Source organism: Manis pentadactyla, chromosome 6, assembly GCF_030020395.1.
Source record: "Manis pentadactyla isolate mManPen7 chromosome 6, mManPen7.hap1, whole genome shotgun sequence".
Taxonomy (NCBI): domain Eukaryota; kingdom Metazoa; phylum Chordata; class Mammalia; order Pholidota; family Manidae; genus Manis; species Manis pentadactyla.
The window spans coordinates 111122277-111143672 of NC_080024.1; the positions used below are offsets into that span (position 1 = coordinate 111122277).

General features: G+C 36.0%; 1 protein-coding gene across 7 annotated transcripts in view; it reads right to left on the reverse strand.

Annotated features, from left to right (window-relative positions):
* Positions 1-21396, reverse strand: part of PTPRM (protein tyrosine phosphatase receptor type M) — an 895627-nt gene that overhangs the window by 283409 nt on the left and 590822 nt on the right. For all 7 annotated transcript variants that reach the window (XM_036880717.2, XM_057504052.1, XM_057504051.1 and 4 more), the window contains exons 8-11: positions 18378-18686; positions 12284-12393; positions 3502-3703; positions 649-751 (exon numbers count right to left, since the gene is read on the reverse strand). In XM_036880717.2, the coding sequence (XP_036736612.2) occupies positions 649-751; positions 3502-3703; positions 12284-12393; positions 18378-18686 (724 nt within the window). The remainder of the gene's footprint in view (positions 1-648; positions 752-3501; positions 3704-12283; positions 12394-18377; positions 18687-21396) is intronic.

A 21396-nucleotide genomic window follows, 5' to 3' on the forward strand; every position in this document is an offset into this window, starting at 1 on the left:
TTATGACAAGTTCATACTCAAGAGTTATTCAGACATTCCTTTGCTCCTTCCTAGGAAGAATAAATTTATTTTATTCATTCACTGTAAAAGTTACACTTTGTAATTTCTTAGCTATATAAATCATCATGGAATGAGAAATGGGGCCTACATGTCAGTAATAAACTTAAATCTGTTCATATAAAGACTTCACAGTGCTTTTTCTGATCATGTTTCTTTTAAAAAAGTAATTATGCACCACATATTCAATTGAGAAATTAGCCAATCTACTAAAAGTTAAATGCCTTAAAACCCCAGCTAAACAAACAAACAAACAAAAACAGAAAGGTCTTTTTAAAAAATAGAACTTGAGATTAAAATGTCATCTGTCCTTGAGTAATGAAATTGCAGCAATTCAGAAGCCCTCTTAACAGATGGGGGCTTTCATTCCTTATCTTCAAAGAACAACCTACTTGCATCAGAATCAAACTCTTCCACAACACTTGCTCACCCCACATCAAAGCACTTTCCCTTTCTTCAGTCATTTCTTTTAATCAGAGCTAATACAGGTAGGGTTTGAGGCAAATCCCTAGAAAACATATTTGGGCAATTATTCAGATTGATTATAGTTTTCATCTCTGGGGGCCAGCCCACCCTTCCTCTGCTCGGTACCTGACCGGCGCGCCACGGCTGTGGGCAGGCTTCAGCAGGACTGTCACTGTATTGTCAGTTTGATTCAAAGGGGTCTCAAGTTCATATGCTGGCATGGAGGGCGCTGGGGAAAAAATGTGTTAAGATGACACATTATTTCTAGTTCGTCTTTTCAGTTTCCCATTTACTTTCATTTACCAAGAACATTAAAAGCACAGTGCACTAGTTTAAACTGCAGCTGTCAACTAACTATGAACAGCCTTTATGTATATACCCTACACAGAGTATCACTGACAACTGCTACAGCCAGTATATGTTGACACTTTGGTCTTGTTTAAGTTGGAAGAGAGCATGTGGGGCAGTTGTGAGAGGTTAGCGATATTCCTTGCTAAATGGGTGTAGTCAGTTTGCAAAAATCTCATTGATCTGTATGCTTATGCTTTTATGATTTGTGTACTTTTCTGTAAGTATGCTCTTCTTAAAATTTTTTTACTTTAAATGCATATTTAAGAAATAATTACTAGGATCACAAAACTGAACTTCACAGTTCTTCCCTATAAGTCAAATTTTTTTGTGTGCCAAGATCCAGAGATGTAGAGACTGCTGGAGCGGGGAGGCTCTGAAATTAGTGCCTACTGTGGGCTCTCAGGGAAAGCAAGACAGTAGAAAGGATTTGAAGTAGGAAAGGCTTGGGTTTGTTTGAGTTTTTGTTGTATCTCGTTTTAATCAGCATAAGAGCTTAGGCACATTAATTATCTCTGGAACTTCACTTTACTCATCCTTCAAAATAGGAGAAATTAACCTCTCGGGATATTCAAAGAGAAAATGGAAAAAGAGAGCCAGGCGCATAAAATTCTACAAATGCCAGTTTCCTTCTCAATGTGAATCCTATTTCCAAGGCCATTTCCTGGCATTCTTTGTTTTCTAGATTGTTAACTCTTACTATGAGAAGATAGCAACATAGCTCTTCAATAATTCTGTCATCCCATGGACAAGAGAAATCATTTCATGAAGGTGCATGGTCTTTTAAGACCCACAGGTATAGGTATCTGATGAGCTGTTAGAGATCTTTTTTGCAAGTATAGTTTTTGAATCTCCTCTGTATAAAAAGCTTTTATGTAAAATACATGGGTTATATCTCAGTTCCATTTATTGGATTTTCTCAGCATTAAAAATTAACTCCAATTCTATTAAAAATTAACTCCAACTCATAACATAGAATTACATTTTGTACAGAGAGTAAGTAGTTCTCTATCAAAAGTTCATGAAAGTAAAAAATCAAGGCCCATAAACTAGAATTTTTTTGAAGTATAAAAATCAAATAGTTATTCTTGATGAGCCCACACAGGCTAACTAAAGTATCAACTGTCTTTGCTTTTGGGGAGAACTGTATAAATTTGGTAGACTAACAGTGGTCAGATTCATAGCAACCAGAATTTTTATCTAGTGAAAATGGTAAAAATGAATTAGGTTTTTTCTAAAAGAATATCCTCTTTAAGATAATAATCTTTGAAATACGGCTTCCATAGGGGAAAATAACCAACCAAACAAAAAAGGGTGGGAGGTATGCACATTGGCATACATTTCCTCTTTCAACTTACATGATAGATCATATGCACCAGATACCATCTTAATTTACATCCAGGGATAAACTCACTTGATCAGGATCAGAGAGAAAATACATGGAAAATTATAACTAGAACCATATATTTTGATTCTTGATTCCAAGTCTAGCGGTCTTTCTACTCACTGATCTGTATAACTTATGCCATTTTCCTAATGGTCCAAAGACTTTATCCTCTTCTTATTCCAATACCCTATATTGTTCTTATAACTAATGCTTTATATCAAATATCAAATGTATATTAAACTTCAAGTCAGCTTTATGATCATAAATAAAATCTTAGACAGTGAAAAATTTTCCCTTAAGTTATAACTGCTTGAAAACAAAATTCTAAACTTCCCTCCCTCCGAATCTAGAACACTTATGGTACTCTAGTTGTATTTCCCTTCTTTCCATTTTAAATAAAGCCTTTTACAAAGCTGGGAATGGAGGGCAAGGGATACACAAATCAGGGTAAATATTATTTAGCTAATCCTGACTAAGAGTTGCCTCCTTTACCTCATCTCCTGCTCATCTATCCCCAACCAAAAGAGTCAAAGACAAAACTCAAATACTTCCCTACTTATACCTAAAGGGGAAAAAATGGAAGAAGAAAATGCTCGTGGAATTGTGTTTATTGCTGTTACATATCCCATACCAGATGGCAACTCCATTTCCTCTAGTCTGAAGCACAAAGACATTTTCTACACAGGTGCACATGCCCAGAAATACTTCCCAAATTCTGTCTTTTGTTGAATGGCATAATTGAGTCTCTACAAGCAAAACACTGGAGGCCTTAAGTGCCTGGTACCGCCCTTTCATCATTGTGTCTGTCCAGGACGTGAAACTATGAATGATGAAGTTCCCAAGGAAGGCTGAACCTTCCGGAAGTGGACTCCACATAATGCTGTCTATCTGTTGAGCACTCAGTCATTCATGGCTCATTACAGAGATTTTTCCAACACTGCTGCTGTGGTAACTTGGGACAGCAAAGAGGACAAGAGGACAGAACAGAACCTTCTGCTCATGTCCAAGTCCTCCAGTGCAAACAGTTAAAACAGTGGCTACTTGTTAACATAGGAAGACCTTAAGCTCCCGAATTACAAATATTTGTAGTATTTCATTTAATTTCATGGTCTCATTTTTAGATATTCAAAACTATTAATTTGAATACAATGTTTTAGTTTGGGTGAGTCTTATGTACTTGACAATGGGAATGAAAAAGTACAAAAAGGCAACTTCTGAAGACATAACTCACGGATGTACAATACCTGATATTTTGGTGGTGAATTGATTTGTTGCCGGAGGTCCAAAACCTTTAGCTGTGCTAGCTCGGATGGTAAAGGAGTATGTGGTGCCCGGATATAGTCCAAAAAAGAGAAAATGGGTTTCATTTCCCAGTTTTGAAACTCTTCCACTTTGATTGGATAAATCTATCTCTGGGTCAAAGGAACTGACTGCTTTGTAGGTGATCTGCAAGAGAATAAGAATGTGATAAATATATCTGGAGCAGATGGACCAAGATTGCGTCTTTATCCAATAAAACCCCCTGATGTATGCACTGTCAGACACTCTATGACAAGCTCTCCTACTCACTTAGACTCTTCAAATCCTGGATCCAGTGAAGGGGTGCAGGAACTCAGCCAAAACTGTCATGAATTATTACTTTTATAGACAGAGGAACTGAAAGCTAGTAGATTAGAACATAAAGGATGAGTTCAGGTTTAAACTAGTACCTTAAAATTGTTTGCTTTCAAAATGTCATTTTGGAAAAGTACATTACAGTTGGCTTAAAACAAAGTAACAAAATGTACAACTAGCTTTAACAGATAAGGGCCTTACAAGCGGTTAAGACTCATCTCTCATCCGCTGGCCATAGTTTGATTTAGTACTGAATGGGATTATTGTCTCCTGTGAACAAAGACATTTTTAAGTCTTTTCATCAATGTGGCCAAAGATATCTGCTCCCAAAATAAATCATAGATCCATGTTAATAGCTCTCAATGCTATGACTGGTGCTCACAATAGGTCGTATTTATTTCTTTCCTTTAGTGCAATGCTGTCCAACAGAACTTTCTGTCAGGATCTGAACTATTCGGTTTGGTAGTCACTAGCCACAGTGGTTTCAGCATACTTGAAATGTGGCTAATGAGGCTAAAGAACTAAAAATTTTATTTCATTTTAATGAACTAAGATGTAAATTTAGATTGCCATGCATGACTAGGAGCTACCATTTCAGACAGTGTGACTCTAGAAGCTTTCCTGATGTTTGCCACATAACAGGTGTCCAAAGCATGCTGGATGAGTCTGGAATGTGTAAAAACAAATGTAACATAGGTGTCTTTGAATGTTGCCCTCAAATGATTTTTTAAAGAACTTCACTATAAGTAGTTCATCAACTATTCACGAACATTCATTTTAGTGATGATTACTAACTTCTACTGGTTGTAATGACATAATTTTTAAATGTGGCATATTCAAAAGTTTTAAATTGCAAAACTGAGCACTTTTCTTGCTTTTAAACAGGTAAACTTACTTATAATTTATGTGCATGAACACTAACACTGTTATTATACGAAGTGATAATTGACATTCTTTCTTCTTATATTTATACCGTGTCATTATAATTAAGGAGACCTCTCTGAAAGAATATGTAGATTGAATCAACTAAGCTTTGGCAAAAAATGTTTGCTGTATATATTAATCACTGCAGTGCATACCACTCTCAGTGCTGGGCGACATATCTGCTTTTAAGCCTCTAGCAGAGTTCTTCCCTCACGAGGTTACTCTGAGTTGGACCAAGACCATGTCTACAATGCAGCTGCTCTAGCAGGGACATCAATGGGGTTACCACTGTGAGCTCAGTTGCTTACTTGGGCCTTCATTCTGATAATCATTAGGGAAAAGGGTAGTTCAGAGAAGAAGGTAGATGGAAGCTACGACAGCACAATTTCTTTCCTAAACTTTATTTGTTCATTCATTCACCCCTTTGAAACGTATTTATTGTAAGCCTTTTAAGTACCAAGCATGGTGCTCTGAGCTGGGATGTCCTATGGTGATTCAGGACACAACAGTCTGGTGGAGGGGGAGAGAAACAATTCAGCAATTATGATACTATAATTAGTAAATACTAGCACTGCCCACCAGGGTTAGGTTAACTGTACAGTTTATTGCCTCTAAAAACATCAATGGGACACAAATGTATATGGGGTAAAGTCTAAACTCCCCAGCTTTGCATTTAAGATAAGCTGACACCTTTATCTCCAAACTTATTCCTGAAGAGCTGGATATGATGACATTACCCTGGCTTCTGCCTGGCCAGGGGATGAGTCACTGCACCGTGGACACATACTGGGCCTTTCTGATGCAGCTGGTACTCATGCACTTCACCTGCCTGGAATGTGACAGGGCTATCCCTGTCCCGTATTCTCTACCTACTCAGATTCCTTCATTCCATTCAAACACTGACTGGTTGAACACTGACACTCTGCAAGGGAACTGTAGTCAGCATGCAGACACAGACCCTGCCCACAGGGAGCTAAGAATCTGGATTTCTGGGGAGACATAAAATAAGCAGATTGATCATTTTAAGACACCAAGTTCCACAGAAGAAACACACAGGGTGCAAAGATAAGGAATACTGTGGGGAGAGAGGATGGTGTGCACAGCCGTGTAGCATGCTGAGGAAGGCTCCACTGAGAAGGTGATGGTTAACTTGAGGAGACTTGAACTTTGTGGAGGAGCCAGCCATGCTGGCAGTCTGGAGAAGAAAGGCAGGAGCTAAAGCCATGAAGCAGGAGTTAGGGACAGAGAGATGGCCTGTGTATCTGTGCCAGCAAGCCAGGTGAGTGTGGCCTCTGGAAACATGGGGAGGGGCTCCATCATGCAGCTCTCTGTACCCTGAGAGTAGAAGCATGGATGCACACAACAGGGAGCCTCTGAACATTTTTGAGTCGGAAAATAAAATGATTTGATTTCCCTTATGAAAAGATCACCTTGGCTGCCAGGTGGGATTTGATTTCATGGAAAGAGAATACAGGTAGTGGGGAGACCACTAGGAGCTGCCACAGAGATGGTGAGGGAAGCCTGTCCCACCAGGGGAGGATGTAGTGGCTTGGCCTTAGCTCAGGGCAGTGAAGAGAGCAATAAATGAAGAGAACTGGCAAATGCTGAAGGCAGAATGGACAGAACTCAGTGATGGATTGGAAGTGGGCGCAAGATGAGGGCATCAAGGATATGTGCCACGTTTTGGGTTTGAGCGAAAATGGCCCCACTTACTGAAATGGGATGGACTGAATGAGGAGAAATTAGCAGTTGGATTGTGGACATATCAAGCTTACAAGGCTGATGACAGTCAAGAAGACGTGTCATGTATGATGGGAAATAAGGTCCAGGCTGGTGATAGCGACTTGGGGGTGACCAAAGTTGAAATACTAGGTTTAGGAATAGATGAGGTCACTGGGGGAGGACGTAAAGGGCTACACTGATATCTAATAAATGTGAAGGAAGAAAAGCCAATAAAAGAGCCAGAAAAGTGGGAAAAAAGCCAGTAGAGAGAGTTATCAGAGAGATCAAAAGGGAAAAAATAGTGTTTTAAGAAGGAAATGCTTTCTAATTTGCTGCTAAGAGTTCAGGTGAGTTGGAACAAAAAAGTGTCCATCCACATGTCAAGCCAGAGTCCCATTTTACTTGTCCAGAAAGCATCCCAAAATCTGGCCTAACAATCACTGGATCAGCTGAATGCCTGTTGCTGTGACTGTGTTCATCTGATTTATTTGGCAATGAATCATGGAGTGTGGTTAAAAACTATTTGTTGTCTTAAATCATGATTTAAATATGCCAAAGGAATTAGAACTTTCCACATATTGTATCGTCTTCCTAAGGAGTGACAGATGTCTTCTTCTTCTTTCTGTTCCCACTGTGATCAGTAAATATTTGGCAGTCAGTATTTACTTTCATAAAAAGGCTCCTGGGGAGAGCAGGTGTGTGTCTGTGTTCACATAAACGCTCACACAGGCAAGTAGGATGTTGCTCCACTGGAATGATTATAAAGCAAAGCAAGTGCTTTATCCAAGCAGGGATTTGCCACCCCACTGGAGGTGTGGGGTTTGTGCACGCCTCTAGCCATGGTGATATAACATAAGATAGACTGGAGGTTCCTAATAATCTTTTAGCCACAGACCTTTGATAATTTGTTGAAATTAATAGATCTTCTCACCTCCACCTACAAAACACACTGATTCATACACTGCTCAGAATGATGAGTCCTTTTCTGCCTCTCTAACAAATCCCTAACAAAGAGATACATTGTTTATATGTGGACACAAAATGTCAGAACATTCAGGGATCCCCCTCACACCCATCCAGAGTCCTGGGAGTTTGAACACCAGGAATTTTAAAAAGTTCTTCAGAATAGGGTCAGTCTGACTTTACAATTCCACTTGCCTGCCACAGAGCTGATGCTCAGTAAACATCTGCTCACCTGTGTAGTAAGTCTAAAGGGCACCAAATTATACCTCCACACTCAAACCCAAATGTCACATTCCTTTTGGTATTTATTTTTTCATTTGTTCATTCAATAAATGTTTATTAAGTGCCAGGCTGTGAAGAAGCAGCAGGAAACTTGCAGAAAGGAAGCTGTGTCACTGGCAGAGGGCCAAGGCTGTTAAAATGATGCCTCTGTAAAGAACACCGAGGGTCCTGTGCAGGATTTGGTAATTTTATGGGATGGCCCAAAGTGAAGCGAACTGCCACCCAAACAGCATACATGGGGGTTAGATGGGGGTGAGATGGAGTCAACTGCTGCCTACAGTGGATTTCTGACTTGGATGTAAGTGCCTGAAATATTCCAAAACTATCTTCCCCTCCCCTACTTAAAGTCTCAAATTCATAGAGAACCACAATGGAATCACACGGTCTCTGACCAGCAGAGGAATCAAAATCTCCTAGGGAGTGTGGAGTGATTGCAATTCTAGCCAGCATTAAATATAGTCCTTCACTGCAAGTCCAAGCAATCAAAGGAATGGTTAACCAAATCTGATTTCAGGGCAGGACAGAACCAACAGTACTTTAGGGAAAAGTACAATATTTGCGTTAAATATTGAAAGATGACACAGAAATGCTATGGGCAGAGAATGCAGGAGAAGGCTTCAGGAAGAAGGAAGGATGTGAGCAAAAGCAGCATGTTGTGATGGTTTAGGAGGTCCTTGGAAGAAAGAAAATTCCATGCATTTGGCTTATTAAATTTCAAGAGAAAAATAATGGAAGATAGAGTAATAAATATAAATTGGGATTAGATCATGGAAGGCCTTGATATTGAAATCAAAGTTCTTAACATGGCCCCTAAATTCTACTTCTTTCTACATTATTTCTATCAGCCAACAGTGATTAATTGAGCCCATTTATCCAGCCTCGGGAACTTGAGGTGTCTTCAACTCTTGATTTGCTAATGCCGCACTCAGTTGAAAAGTCTTAGACTGTTTTACTTCACTATGTGCCCAAGCAACACTACACTTTGTACTCTAAACATTAAATTGATTTGCATTTGGTAATTGTTTCATTCTTCTATAGTCAGCTGCTGATAAGACTGTTACTTCTAGAGAAAGGACAGAATATTTCCTATGTCTGTCTTCTTCCAATACTTTACAGATACTAAATGTTTAAAAAACAAAAGCTTGTTGATGTGTTACTCCATGACCAGGAGTCTGGAGTTTACTTCCTGGGCAATCAAGATTATATAGAGTTAGTGAGTTACAATGAAAATATTTGGACATATAGCCCTGAATATTTGGGAGTATTACTGACTGATAAACTTTCAGAAATGGGCTTCATATGAAGTGTTTAAATTTTGATAGATACTACCAAGTTGCTTACATAAAGAGGTTGCAAAATATATGTTCCCTTCAATTCAACAGTCTATGTATACAACCTCCCCACATCACCATTTAACACTTGAGATTATACAAACTTAAATTTTTTATAGCACTTGTTCTATTTCATTTCTTAATCATTATTCAGTTGGGTAGATCTCTTTTTCATATGCTGACATGCCATTTAGATTTTTTTTTCTGAGTGGCTGCCTTTTATTTTTTTGTCCACTGTTTTCTAATGGGGAATTTTGTCTATTTCTTACCAATCTGTATCAAGTCTGTATGCTACAGTCTTTTAACTGCTATAAATGTTCAAAATAATTTCCCAAGTCTTCTGTTTGTATTTAGACTTACCTCATATCTTTCAACATTCAGAAATTAAAAAATTTTATATAATGAAATCTATCTTTTAAAAAGTGACTTCTGTTTTACGTCAAGCTGAGAAACATATATCACAAAAATGTCTTCTTATTTTTTTTATAGTGTTCTGATAGTTTAATTTTTGTGTTTAGATTATGAATCTCTTTGGTATTTATTTTTGTATGATGTGAGATAGGTGTCTTATGTGGTATATTATTCTTGTAATAAAGTTTTAGGTTTGGGAACATTTATTAAATTTTATCTATATTCATACCTGAACTTGCACTATAATTTCTACATTGTAAAATTTTGGAACGACATGTATCTAGTTGTGAACAATCATTACCTCTGAAAAGTGAAGTTGGGAGGCAAGGATATTTTATTTTGAATACTTCCGTACTTAAAATATTCTTTCAGAGAGCAATAGTACACTTACAATTGGATAAAATAAAAAAATTGATAGCTGTTGAGGAAGGGTGTAACCAACAGGCTGGGTTTGGGGAAGAAGAATCCAATAAAATTAAATGGTTGATTGGGAGGAAAGCGGGTGAGGAGGGTGGGAGCTGGAAGCGGGGGGAACAAAGAGTAAAGGACAGCTTGAGAAGGCTGAAGTCAGAGATACAGAGCAGAGAGAAAGACTCAGACCAGACACCTTCATGCTGTAAACTGCCAGAACTCTTGGCCAGAAAGGACAGGTAACGTTTCCAATCATTCCTGGTTTGGTACACTTTAAGATCATACTAGGGAAAAGGGTGGACTTGAAAATAGTCTGAACCTACAGCTTCTACACCTATACCATTCAATCTGTTTTTTTTCTTCTCTCCTTCAAAAACTATCCAGGTGTGCTCGCTGCCCTGGAGAAACACCTGTATTGTTTATTACTAAGCTTCTTCCCTACTATGATAATGTACCATGCCTTCCACTTCTTACCTAAGCTCAAAGGTGTTTCTACGACTGAACATGCTGTTTCTAAGATCCCTGCCTCCACTTGGGAAAGTGTTCTATTTCATCAGCATGATGTCTGTTTCAGGAGACACTAGTCCTCCAGAGTAGGGACCACATCTGATTTTGTCCTCAGCTCCAGAAGAAGCCATGCCTATCACAGACTGGCACGGGCTTGGTGAACCACAGCTGGCAGTGTGTCTCAGCTAAAGACCTCCCTCCTCAAACCCCACTAAGGCATACAACCCTGAAACTCCCTCCTGCCTACTTGCAGAAAACATAGGGGAAAAAGACAGAAAGATTTGTTGGTCAGAAAATATACTGAATCACGTAAGCCCAATTCACACATTTGACATTTTCCTGAGAAAAATGAACCACCCAGCTCTGCTTACCAATATCTGATTTTAAAACCCTGATTTATGACACATTCATGCATCCCCATTGTAGTAGCATTTAGAACGGCATTCAACTGGGAGATTCTGGCTGCTGAAGGCAGAGAGATTAATGGGTTCTTCTTTTGAATTATTATTCTTATTGTTCTTATGTTAAAATTACTTATTACACAAAGATATATGTTCAGTGGGGTCAGCAAGAATGAATCTAGCTATTATTTTTTGTCTGTCTAGATATCAAACATGTGTCATTTAAGAGGTGGATTTATTTCTTGTAATTTAGCATTTATTTCAACAACTATATCTTTTCTAGTAAAATATTCTGTTATTCTTAGGTAAGAGTCTCCAAAACTGAGAGTGGAAAATGGTCAGGGGGCCAAAAAATCAACTAACAGATTCTGATCACTGAGAGAAATAAAACATGAACTTTTTTGATTTGATTATACAACTTAGATCTAAAGCTGAGCCGTGGATTTTCGTAACACCTGATTCTTTTACAGTGAAGCAGCCACTGAACAACATTAACAACGTAACATGAAAATAAACCTTTTTCTTTCATCTTATTTTGTTTAGCTTTCAATTAAAAACTTTTTTTGCATTTCAATACCAATTTTCAAAAGGTATAAGGAAACATAACTGTGAGGCCAGCTGGGTCAGGGACAGGGTTTACTAGTGATTAATGTCTGACAGCTAATCTGCTCAGGCTTTTGTCAGTAGTTCTGAAAGGTGTTCAAGCAGAGGTTCCATAGGAGGAAGTGCTGCGATTTTTAGAAACCAAACAACATACAATTTTGTTGAATTTGCATTCCAATAAATGCTAGCTTTAAAATAAATGCACCTGCTCCTTTCTGTGACAATAGGCATAGTGAAATGATGCTCATGCAGACATGATGATGACTGTGACCCCGTTATTGGTATTGTTTCTTTCCTTGAACAATTCATCAAATTTTCATCTGTTATCTATCATTCAACCATTTGATATGCCTCAGTAGACAAAACTATGTCACAGAAGTCTAAAGGATGTTTTGCTAATAATAAGAAACCAAAAGACATTATTCATTCTATTGTTATTCCTGAGACAATATCTATTGACTTTGCTAATTGAATAATCAGTGTTATTCTATAATTCAGTAGTAAAACATTTTATAGCTAGCAAGAATAGGACTCTGTGGTTGCCTCCTAATCAATATATACTACAAAATATTTATTGTTTGTTATAATGGTGACTTTTAAATACTATGTTGTATCTTTACATATAATAATGTATAATCTAGAAATATCCAAATCACTATAAGTATATATCCTGAAATCATACACAATTCACAAACTTAGTGTTTTTATTTTTGCTTCTATTCAGTAACTATTGTAACTATCAAAGGCATTGAATTTCTTAAAAGACATGATACCCTATGCATTTTTAAATACTAGATAGTCTAGCTATCTTAGAAACTATTAAAAAATATTAAATTACTAACAAATGTATATAGTACCTCATATAAAGTGATGACACCATAAGTTTGAATTGGTTCTCGCCACTGAAGAAATATCTTCTCCTCAAAGGTACTTCCTTGGATGGATTCAGTAGGAACAGCACCTGGTACTTGAAGGGGGAAAAATCAATAGATATTTGAGTAAATACCTGCCCTCCAATTTTCTAGACTCAATAGGTTTTTAACTTTCCATTGAGCCACAAGATTTTAATAGTCCATAGGTACATTGTTATCTTTTAAAAATTTGAAATTTAAAACCATTATGATTACATGGTCCTCATAAAGAAAAGAATTTCATCACCTTTTAAAATAAGTTTGAATTAATTATACAAAGCTCAGTCATCTTTTAAATGAATTTTTCATTCTTCAAAAATAAGTACAGAAGAATATAGAGCCATGAGAATTTCCACATGTTGTTTGTGGGAGTGTAAACTGGTACAGCTGCATTGAAAAATAATTTGTAGTATTTAGTAAAGTTAAAGAGGCACATTTATATGACACAATAGCCCCATCTCCAGATATAATCTTTGCACATATGTAACAGGAGACATATACTAGGATGTCAACATATTTTTGAGAAGAATAACAAATTGGAGACAAACCAAATGGCTTAATAAATTATTTTACATTCACACAATAAAATACAAAAAATATTGACAATATATACATTAACATGGATGGATTTTATAGCCATAATATTGAGTGAACAAAAGCATGTGAAAGAAGGATATGAATCACATGTTGTATTGATACCTAATATACATATGTACTAAAATAGACACAAAATATTTTTTTAATGTGATGTAGATAAAATTATACACTTTAAAGATTATTTTATTTTATTTATTTATTATATAAAAGATTTAGGGAAGTTTAATGCCTGTTTTTAAAAACTTAAAGTATGTAACACACCTTTTGATTAGTTTTCAGGAAAATCTAATTGACATAAGGGAAGATGGAATTTTACTTGCCAATTTCCTATGAAATAGCATCTAATATTATTTTTAAATGTTGTTTACCTCATTATTTAAATTCAGTCTTTGAGTATACATATATTACCCACAATTTAGTATATTAGTGTAGCTATCCTATTTGTAATAAACTAGTATATGTGTAGTACTTATACATGGATTTAGTAGTACATGATCATGTTTTTTGGTGATGGTGTGAGTAACCAAAATGTGGATGGAGAGGACTCAAATTTTTTAAACCTTACTGAAAAGTTATAGTATCAAGACAGTGTGGTATTGGCATAAGGATAGACAAATTGATCCCTGGAGTCAAAATGAGAATAGAGAAATAAGTCCTCACATTTGCAGTCAATTGATTTTCACTAAGGGTGCCAGGAAAATTCAATGGGGAGACAATAATACTTTTCAACAAATGGTGCTGGGACAATTAGATATCCACAGGCAAAAGAATGAAGTTGGACTCCTATATCATACCATACATAAAAATTAGATCAAAATATATTCAAGAGCTAAATGTATGAGCTAAAACTACAAAACTCTTAGAAGAAAACATAGGTGTAACTCTTCATGAACTTGGATTAGGCAACAGTTTCTTAGAAATGACACCAAAAGCAAAAGCAACAAAGAGAATACAGGTAAGTGGTATATAACCAAAATGAGAAACTGGGTTTCAAGGGGCTCCATCAAGAAAGTGAAAAGACAATACACACAATGTGACACAGTTTTTGCAGTGCATATATATAGCAAGAGACATGTATCTAAAACACATTTAACTTTAAAGTCTAGTAAGAAAAGAAAGAATCCAATTAAAAATGGGCAAAAAATCTGTATAAAAAGCTCTTCAAAAAAAGATATACAAATGGATAACATCCACATAGAAAAATGCTCGATATCATTAGCCAGCAGGAAAATGCAAATCAAAACCACAATAAGACACATCTTCACACCTATGGGGATGGCTGTAATTCAGACAGATCATAACAAGTATTAGTGAGAATGTGGGGAAACTGGAACCCTCATACACTGCTGGAGGGAATGTAAAATCATACATCTATTTTGAAAACAGTCTGGCAGTTCTTCAAATGGTGAAACATAGCTAACATTGCCATATGACCTACCAATTCCTCTTCTAGGTATATACCCAAGAAAAGTGAAAACGTATGTTACTCAAAAACTTATACATGAATATTAGTAGCAGCATTATTCATAATAGCCCCAAAGTGTTCATCAGCTCATGAATGGATAACATATCTCAATAAAGTTTAAAAAAGAAGAAATATTTTAGATTGTGGGAGGATGTGAATAGTCCTTTGAAGGTTGGTAAGATCTTCACAGGATAGAAAGACTGTTTAGAATTTTAAAAGGACTCATAGGTAGTATGTTTTCAGTTGTGGGGCTACTTAGAGGTGGATGTAGAATATTTATAACTAGTCTGCATGGAGCTAAGTATAGTTTGGCAGAAAAAAATACCGATTCATATGAGAGGTGTGGGTTCTGATTTAAGACTTCCTAGTTATTAAACTTTGCATTTTAGGCAATTTACTGACTGTCCTTGGGTTTCAGTTGCTGCATTTCTAAAATGTGAAGTTAAATTAAGTTGATTTGTTTGGTCCAAACTCTAAATAATTATAAATATGAAAATAGTTGTTTGTCTTAGGTTGAAGGGTTGATGTGAAATTACATGGAAGAAAAGATAAATAAGGTATTTAAGAAGTTACAACATTGGTGAATTCTAAGAAAAGTTGGGCTCCAGCATCTGTGACAAAAATATGCTCAGAAGTTGAACTAAAATGGGCCATGCCAGAGGAAACTCTACCATGTCTCTTCCTCTTCACTTTGAAAGGGTTTATTAAGCATCATCATCATGTTTTTTCACAGTATCATGATAAATAGGTTCTATTATTTTGAGGTGATATGTCGTAGAAAATATTTATTAACCTATGTGAAAATGTAAAGAAGTTACAAGCTTAGAAAAAAATAAATCTTTGATTTCATCCAATTAGTATAAATGACAGTAAATAAAATGGGAGACAGTCAAAATTATGTTGAACAGAGGACATTTTAAAAAGACAAACTTGTTAAAAATGTACTGGAGACTCTAATTGATAGTATTGTGGAAAAGCTAACAGGAAAACCTAAATGAGATTCACATACTTTCTTTTTTAGATCAGGAAAAGATAAATTAAAATAAAATACAAGAGTTAATTAAATTACAGAGCATTGTACCTCATAGGAACTTAGATCTATTACCTGTTTCTATAAGTTCTAGGAATTCAAATTTGGGATAGTCTTAATATCAGTCTTAATATCTAAGTTTGTGGATTGAACCCTATTCTGTCTACTGATACTCTTAACAGTAATACAAAGATAAATTTTTTCACACACTTTCTGTGTGTGAAATAAACAATATATCAATAAAAATATTATACTGCAATAAAACTCACAATGTCAATAAATTGTGGCCTCTGTTAATGGTAGATATATAAAGTGAACCCACCATTCTTTCTCTTCAAACTCAATATTATTTGATATTTATTCTATTTTTTGTCTCTACTTTCTTTGTCTTTTTTGAAGTCTTTTCTGTTGTTCTTATTGTTAGGAAATATAATTTGAAATAAAAGTTTTTTAATTAAGTGGATGCCACTGTGCCATGAAACTATAGATTTTTATTTGGAAATAATGCATGCCTTGACTTTTGTGACTAGGAAGATAATTTAAACAAACAAGGAAATAACTTATTCTAATCCTATCTTCTGACAGAATTTAACAGACTTCCTACCTTAATGTCAGTTCTCAATTTGAAACCCAAAAGTGGTGAGTGGGTTCATACTTTAGTGAGAGAAATGTGCTTCTCTCTAGAAATGACTGCATTTGATCTCCCTTTCTCATTGTTAAAATGAGTTAAATGATTATCAACAAGCTTTTCTGTTTTGTTTAAAGACTAATAGATTATGTTTGTGTGTTTATTACCTACTTAATTTCATGTCTGTTGCTAAGACAAAAAATGATAGTGTCTTCTCCCAAGTAGTATCCAGTTAATGAGAGAACAAAGAAGACTCACAAGGAGTTGCCTTGAATTGTTACACCTATAATAATGATCACTTACTAAAGCTCATCTCTGCAATGTAAATCTCTTCTCACCCTAATATGCCTGCAAATTTTTATTATTCTCACTTCTCAGATGAGGAAATTAAGCCCAGATATTTAAAGATGTTATCAAGTGCAAATAAGTTCAGAAGGGTGAGAGTAATATGAGCTTTAAGAGTTGGAGGCAGCTTTAGGAAGGACTTGAAACTTGAGAACTTTGGAGGATAGCAGAGAAGATGGATGGAGAGGCAGCCAAGTGAAAAGGCATGTGGCAGAGGGTAACAATAAGGGGTGGCCCCAGAATGTACAGGTGTGGCATACAGGACAGATGATGAGATTGCAGAATGAACTGCCGTGGAGGACAGGTTACTAGTTCTAAAGTGTGAGCCAAAATACAGAGGACCTTGAAAATCAGGATCTGGACAGAGAGTCACTGAAGCTCTAGGGAGAGAGCAGCATGATGCAGATGTGATCTAGGGATTTAGTGAGCAAGTGGGGGTGGGGCATTAGAATGGGAAAAGCTGGCACGGCAAAGAACGGTTGGAAACTTACTACAGGAATGTCAGCATCAAATAATAAGGATCTGGATATAAGCAGGGTAAGATGAAGGAAAAGGACAATCTAATATTTTGGAAGTAGAAACAACAGGAGTTAGGAGCAAATATATATAGAAATAAATGTTATAGTATGTACACACACACACACACACACACCAAAGAGAAATGCAGGGGAGAAAGGGTCTGGAGATGGCCAGCTGACAATCCTGACTCTTTCTTTCTTGAGAGATGAGGAAGAATTGGAAGAAACAGAGGTAAGGCTTCCAGTCTCAGCCTTGATTGAGTGACTTGTATCAAACTAATACTCCTTACAAAAATATCTGTAATAAAATAGTGATTTGAAAGCAACCAACACAGGCAGGACTTGAGGGGCTACAGAAAAGAAAAGAGAAGGGTGAGCGCCTCATTTACTCTGGCTGTTTTCATGTCTTCCTTCCACAGCAACACACATGGTATTTTATGGGTAATAAACACTAAAAATTCTTTGTCAGCTTTTCAAATGAAACAATAAAGTGTTGTTATAAACATTTAATTCATGTTATAATCATTGATAAAAGATCATAATCAGGGAAATGAAGAAAAAAAAATGAAACATCTATTTTTTTTCCCAGAAGAAGTATTTTCATTTAATGGGCTTCCGAAGTTCTCTGCCACTTATTCTGGGCCCTTGAAAATGAATTTTAGGTCAAATATATAATACATTACCACTGTATTTTATGTGCTATATGAACACATATTGTACATGAAAATTCTCTGAATAATCAATGAAAAAGAACATCTATATCCAAGCTATGGGATTTGCAGCATAATTTTACTACATTAAATTATTTTAGAAGTTTACTGCAATTGCATATTTCCTTTTTTTGATGAGTTGCTTGTGATATGCATGGTCTGTTTGTTAAATCCTTGTTTATTGAGGTAGTATCCAATTACAGCATTGTTCCTATGGGAAAGTATGATCTATTACATGACTACAAACCTAATGAGGTAATTTCTCAGCACTGTGTTGAAAAGCAAGGGCAGCCTCTATTTTGTGCTAAATTTTTACATGAACTATGAAAAATGTTTCAGAATGTCATTTAAATATACTTAAGTAAGCATTTCATATAAATAATCTAATACCTCAAACAACTCTTCAGTCCAACATGATAATAAAACTTGAACAAAGAGCTATTCAGAGCAACATAGAATTATTATGTACAGAAAAGTAACTATTCGACTCAGAGAATTAAAATAAATTTCTGCCTCTTTATTCCCTTTACCTTTCTAATCAGTGCTTAAATTTAGAGAAACAAAGATACACATTTGTATTACTCAACATAGCAATTCTTTCTTCCATTTTCATTACAAATGAGAATTTAGAATTAAATTTTAAAGAATTTCAATGTCAATTTCTTTTAAATTTCAGTTTAAAAGAAACAAAAGCTGCTTGTGAAAGAATATATTTTCCACACAAATATATTATTTAAAAATACTCACAATCTTCATCCGTCTGAACTATGAGTTCTTGACTTTCCTTCCGGCCCTCTGGATTCATGAGGATGAGCTTGACACTAACGTTGGTGTAGGGAGAGAGGTTAGTGATGGTATGTTGAGGGTGTGAGTTATCTGTGTCCCAGCTTATTTCTTCTCGCACTTGTTCCTGTCCTCCAACTTGGTAACAGTAGTGGATGGTGAGATTATAACTATGGCAACGGGTTACATTATACCCGAATGGCTCCCAGCGAATAGTGATTTGTCGAGATTTGACTTCTACTACTTCCAGTTTTCTTGGGCCACGCATGGGATCTAATATGGAGAAGAAAAGATGGAAAAAGAAAATATAAAAGGATTATAGAAGTTCTGGTGAAGTCCAGAAGTCACAGATGGTCCTACTTGTCCCCAGTATCTGGTCTCTTCTTCTTCTATAATAGTAAGTCTGGTATCAGGCCACTCTGAATAAAAACTAAAATTTCCAGCCTCTTCTGCGGCGAGGTGTGGCCATGTGCCTAAGTTCTGGTGACTGGCACACAAGAGGAGATGTTAAGAACAGTTTTTGGGAGGTGGCCTTAAGACAAGGAGCTCACCGTCTTTGTTTCGTCCTCCTTCCTATTAGCTTGACTGAGGATGCTACATGTTTTGCATACGCAGCCATCATGAGGCAGGAGGCACTTAAACATTAAGAATTCAAAGCAGTGATGAAGGAGCCAGAGCTCGTGAAAATCACCAAGCTACTATATTATCCCTGAATCATCTACTTCCAAAACTTTCATTAGAGAGAAATATGCCTTTATTTAAGGATCTTTTCCTCTGGGGCTCTGAAACAAGAAGCCAATCTTAATGCTAACTGATACATATATTTTATCTTTCTCCATTAATTTATATTTATGTAATTGGAAAATATAAGAGTAAAAGCTTGTGAATTTAGCATGAAATAATGGAATAATTAGGAAGCATAAACTTCTGAGCAGAATTCCAGGCTTCTCTGGGTTTTGATTTGTATAGAATTCCACAGAATCAATGCTAAAGTAGTTCTTTCTTGGCCCTGAGAATATCTTAGCGTTATTCCTTAGTCCAAGCTCCAGACACAGGGTTTTAAGCTTAGAAATCTAAATAACATGCAGAAATATAAACATTTTAAATGGTTTAAAAGGAAGAATATATTCAGAGAAAGCTTAAATTTGTCTATGAAATGATGATGAAAATACAATAATACTAAATACATAACATTTATTTGAGCACTTATTATGTGCAATATACTTTTATGTGCTTGGGGAGAACCTATTCTGAAATGTTCTGCTTTGGTATATCCATAAATATATTTGATCCACATATTTTGATTTTTGTCTCCCTGATTGTGGTCATCATACATGAATGTAAAGAAAGTAAGTATGAAAATAGGGGAAAATAAGCATGGAAACTTGATAAATAATAGCTACCATGTGTGGACTTTCTTTGTGCAAGTTGCTTTATATATGGTCTCTCTTCCTCAACACAGTCCTGTTGGTTAAGTACTATTCTCCCTAAAATATAGGTGAACAAATTGTGGCCAACATCAGTTCCATAACTTGACCAGAGTCAAGGTTTGAATATATGGCCCTTGAATTCATATCTGTCTGGCAATCAAATACATGCTGCTTCACCTCTACTGCAGAGTCCTTCCAAAAGAAAGAAAACCAGAAAAAAAGAAATTAGGATGTTAAAGATACCTAAAACTCCACCTGATATATGACCAAAGCATATGAAAGATAATAAAGATTCCATGTACTTAATGTGAGGTTAAAGGGCTGTGAAGAGTCCTCCCTTCTCCTAATTCCACAGAAGAGGGGTCCAAGGCCATATTTCCCAGTTCAGTTTTTCTAGATAAACCTACCTTTACTTTTTGGCTACTGGAAATTTTTCTGAACTATTATTGAACTTCATTTTTCTTGATTTCCATTTGTGCATAAATGCCTTGTTTTTCCATTATTTGGGACCTAGAGAGAACTTAGAACCATCCTTCTGCCCTGTGTTCTCCAACAAAGGTGAAAACATTATAGGTGAAACAATGCTGTGGTTTTACACAAGCAAGGTGGGATTTATCTGCCAGATATCTGCTCAAACCATAAAAGGAGGTAAATAATGATCATTCATGCTACTACATCCTGTAATAGCTCTAAGAACCAAGGACAAGTGATAGGAAAACACCCCCCAGGCAGTCTTGAGTGGCATTCTCAAGAAATGTTCTTTATTACTGAATCATTTTTTAAATATTTAAATTTACTAGCATTAGGGAAAATATCATAAGTTATTTACAAATAACACTGAAGGTTTTTTCAGTCTAGTGACTTCTTACAATTTAAAGGAAATGTCTGATTTTATATAATGCTTCATTAATTGAATGTTTACAAAAAAACTTTTAATAAGCTCCAGATCTATTTTGCATAAACAGATTAACATTCAATCTCTTTGCTCCTTTCCTTATTAATCACAGGTCTCCACAAGGACTTTTCTGAAGTATTTTTCCAAGGTTTTCATCAATTTTACTTACTAATAGAATGACTAAATGCTTCAGATATTAGCTTCAACAAGCAATACAGTTCTAACTTAATTTCAACAGAAAACTACTTTTAATGCACAAACAAGCCTGCATCATTTCAGTACTTCTTAGCCACCTAAGAAAATACACACATGAATTCAGCCCCTGGAATTAAAAAAAAAAAGGGTTATTTATCTGCTTACTGGTCAAGTTTTCTTGAAAACATGCTCTCTTCCTCTGTGTTATTACCTCTTACAATTCCATCATGCTGAATTATGTCTCAAACTTTCCATAACTCGCCAAGTAAAACAGTGAAGACTAGCACACAACAACCATGACCAATGCTCCAGAAGCCCTATTGCCATGGGTGATTTTATTAGATTAAAAGATACAGGCTGTATGATGTCTAAATCTTAGATGAGAAGAGGCTTGTGCTCACTGGCTTGCATCTCCGAGACCCCAATTAACCAAAACAAAACTTCCTTACAGAAGCTTTTACAT